Source organism: Musca autumnalis, unplaced genomic scaffold (assembly GCF_047663935.1).
Source record: "Musca autumnalis isolate F117 unplaced genomic scaffold, ASM4766393v1 scaffold_4, whole genome shotgun sequence".
NCBI classification, from domain to species: domain Eukaryota; kingdom Metazoa; phylum Arthropoda; class Insecta; order Diptera; family Muscidae; genus Musca; species Musca autumnalis.
The window spans coordinates 119,554,870-119,558,029 of NW_027411977.1; the positions used below are offsets into that span (position 1 = coordinate 119,554,870).

General features: G+C 31.0%; 1 protein-coding gene across 1 annotated transcript in view; it reads right to left on the reverse strand.

Annotated features, from left to right (window-relative positions):
• The window catches only part of SCOT (Succinyl-CoA:3-ketoacid CoA transferase), an 8,092-nt gene extending 5,140 nt beyond the window's left edge, over window positions 1–2,952 (reverse strand). Inside the window, exons 1-2 of the mRNA XM_073980738.1 lie at window positions 2,774–2,952; window positions 2,581–2,694 (exon numbers count right to left, since the gene is read on the reverse strand). Of these exons, the coding sequence (XP_073836839.1) occupies window positions 2,581–2,649 (69 nt within the window). The 5' untranslated portion in view covers window positions 2,650–2,694; window positions 2,774–2,952. The remainder of the gene's footprint in view (window positions 1–2,580; window positions 2,695–2,773) is intronic.
• Window positions 2,953–3,160: the final 208 nt, after the last annotated feature.

Below are 3,160 nucleotides of genomic sequence, written 5' to 3' on the forward strand. Positions count from 1 at the left end.
TCACGTACGACCTTCCGATTCTTCTAAAAATTTTTACCTCAAATAGGTCTCATTTTCCTTAATCTATATATATAAAAATGGTGTAAAAAATGTATAGTAACTCATAAAATGAGAACGGCTAGGCCGATTTCTGTAAAATTTTGTCAGTTATTCGTATTTTCGAGGAGAAGGTCTTTACGGAAGAAAATTTTGAAAAATCTCTCTGAGAAAGTCAGCGAAAAATTGGAAAAATCGAAAATTGAGTTTTGTATGAAATTTTATTCCTTAATAGCGAGACGAAGTTCGCCGGGTCCGCTAGTACAATATATATATTATCTATGGGAAGTCCATATTTCCCGAGATATGGTCCTTCACTGTTACAAAAAGCGGAAGACGTTCAAGTAATAAAATCCACGTCAGAAGACGGTTTCTGGGAATAATTCTTATTTATAAATTATCAGGCATGTCACAGATTCCGATCGGAATGTTGCAATTCCGAAATTTCATTTCGATCGTTTTTGTCTTAGCTTCTTTAGATTCCGATCGATTTTGTGAAGTCAAAAAACTTAATTATTTATTTTAAATGCGAAATTAAATGTAAATTTGTTAATAAAACTACATTTTAATTATTTCTAAGTGTTTTTAGAGTGTTTTAAAGTGGTAGATTTAAACAAAATAAAAATATAATTCCGTTTGCAAAATCAAAAGTGGTTTCATTCCGAAAAATTCTTCGTTTTTCGTTTTCTGAAGAAGCTAAAATACGGAATCAATCCACTTTCGATCGGAATTCGTTTCTGTGACATGCCTGTATAATAAATAAGGAAGTTCCGCGAAGCCGACTTTAGCACCTACCCATAGAAAAACTCAGAAATCTGGGGGGATTCCATACTTCCCAAGATATGGGTCTTGAAAGTACAAAAAACGGATATGTCTGGCAAAAACAGGCTGAGTTATACATACAATAACTTTAAAAAGTCCCTTTACTAACTATTGTACCATAACATAAATTTAATAGCAATTTAAATTTTATAAGCACATTTGTTCAGTTTGAACAAATGCTTTTTATTTTTGTTTTAATTACAAATAATTTTAAACATTCTCTCATTAAAACTGACACTAAACCACTAAATTTTGTTCTAATATTTCAGCACAGTACTAATTACCCTAATCACTTGCAAAAACATGCTGGAACATGCTACATATACATATGTTTAGGGGTAATTGTTGATAAGAATATAATTTGCTACTACATATTAATTTATTTTTCGATGTTTGTCACCGGTTAAGACTCCATGCAGCCCCCTATTATGAAGCTGTCGAGAAAATGGACATATGACAATTTCCATTTAATTTTGCGTCAATGTTTTGTCGAATATCAATTGGCCAATTAGACTTAGTACAAGCCACTCAAAATCCCAGATATAAGCTTATCAGTACTCCAAAGTGGATCTAACACTTGTGTATTACAAGTTTATGGTATCTAATTTTTGCATTCGAAATTGAAGTCATATTCATGACGTAAATCAGAATTGCAATTGAATAAATAGTAAGCTAAAGTTAAACTTGAACATGTTAAACAATTGAATTTGGAATTTTTTTTTAGACTAAGTTTGTTTTTAAGCTTACTCTCCTTTTCCAATAGCAACATTTGTTTTGTTGTGAGTGTTGTTTATTTCTATACAGCCACACGTGGAAATGAGAGCAAATAAAAACAATTTTTAGTTAAATCGTACATTATCTCAATTTAGTCGTTTTTTATAGTTTATCGCAAAACAGATAAAAATAACAACATTGTGGATATTGCAAAAACAAACAGAACTCGTTTATAATGTATTCCAAAACACTAGAAAAAATTAGAAACAAAATGCATATTTTATAAGGAAATAAAAAATAAACAAGAAATGAGGACTGTTTACATACCCACTATCATGAAAATAGCAGACATTTGGATCATGTGGTAGTAGGGACAGCATTATCTATTTTACTTCCATCAATAATAAATATTGTGATATAATACCGAATAGCTGGACCAACTGAATTTAAACTCTTAAGTTTGTTGCAAAAAATTATAACAAACTAGCGACCCGGCGAACTTCGTCTCGCTATTAAGGAATAAAATTTCATACAAAAACTCAATTTTCGATTTTCCAATTTTCCGACTTTCCAGAGAGATGTTTCCAAAATTTTCTTTCGTAAAGACCTTCTCCTCGAAAATACGAATAACTGACAAAAAATTTTACAGAAATCGGCCTAGCCGTTCTCATTTTATGAATTACTATACATTTTTTACACCATTTTTATATATATAGATTAATAAATTCTCCATGAACCTATTACGTATAACAATCAATAGATCAACAACAAAAAACTTTGAATGCTGTAATTGATTACAGATTATTAGAACAGTTGAGACATGTTGATCAAATCTGCATAATCTTTATAATAATTTCATTACCCCTAATGACTATTCCCCTTGTCCATCTGTCATTCTTCGTACATTCAGCATGATAAGATATAGAAGCATTTACTGCCTAATAATCTACATAATATGTATCTTCATATCTATATCTTTTTGTCGACGCACAGATTTATTTTTCTCACCTTAAAAGCAATGTTTTTATTGCAGATACTATTGGCAAGGCATATACGTCTTGCTTGTTGCACTAACATTTTGTTGTTGTTTTTGAAGCGAAGTAATTTGGATGAAAGCGGGCACTGTAAAGTAATAAAATATATTAATTAATAACTATAAAATCTAAAATCGATGATCGACTTTTGGGCTAAACTTTATTACCTCCTTCAACTCAAGATGAAAAAAATGTCAAGCAACTATCGTATGATCCACCACTCTTACACTGAGTGATCGGCTCCAACATATGCTAATATACGGCGGTCCAAAAGCTTTTTTATTAAAAACTGAAAAACACCTGTTCACTTTTGACAGCCATCTGTGAATAACCGCCTTTCAGAATTAAAAGCGTTCCAAAAGTCTCATGCCTAAATAATAGAGCTGGCAAACCATCGATATTCCCAACATTAGATATTTTCGATATAATGTTTTAAAATATCGATTGCTATCGATATTATCGTTAAGTTGTCATCGCCATTAATTTGGAGATAAAAATGGCGGAAATGTCAATGATTTTCTTGAAATGATGCAAAAGTAGCTCACAGAAATGTA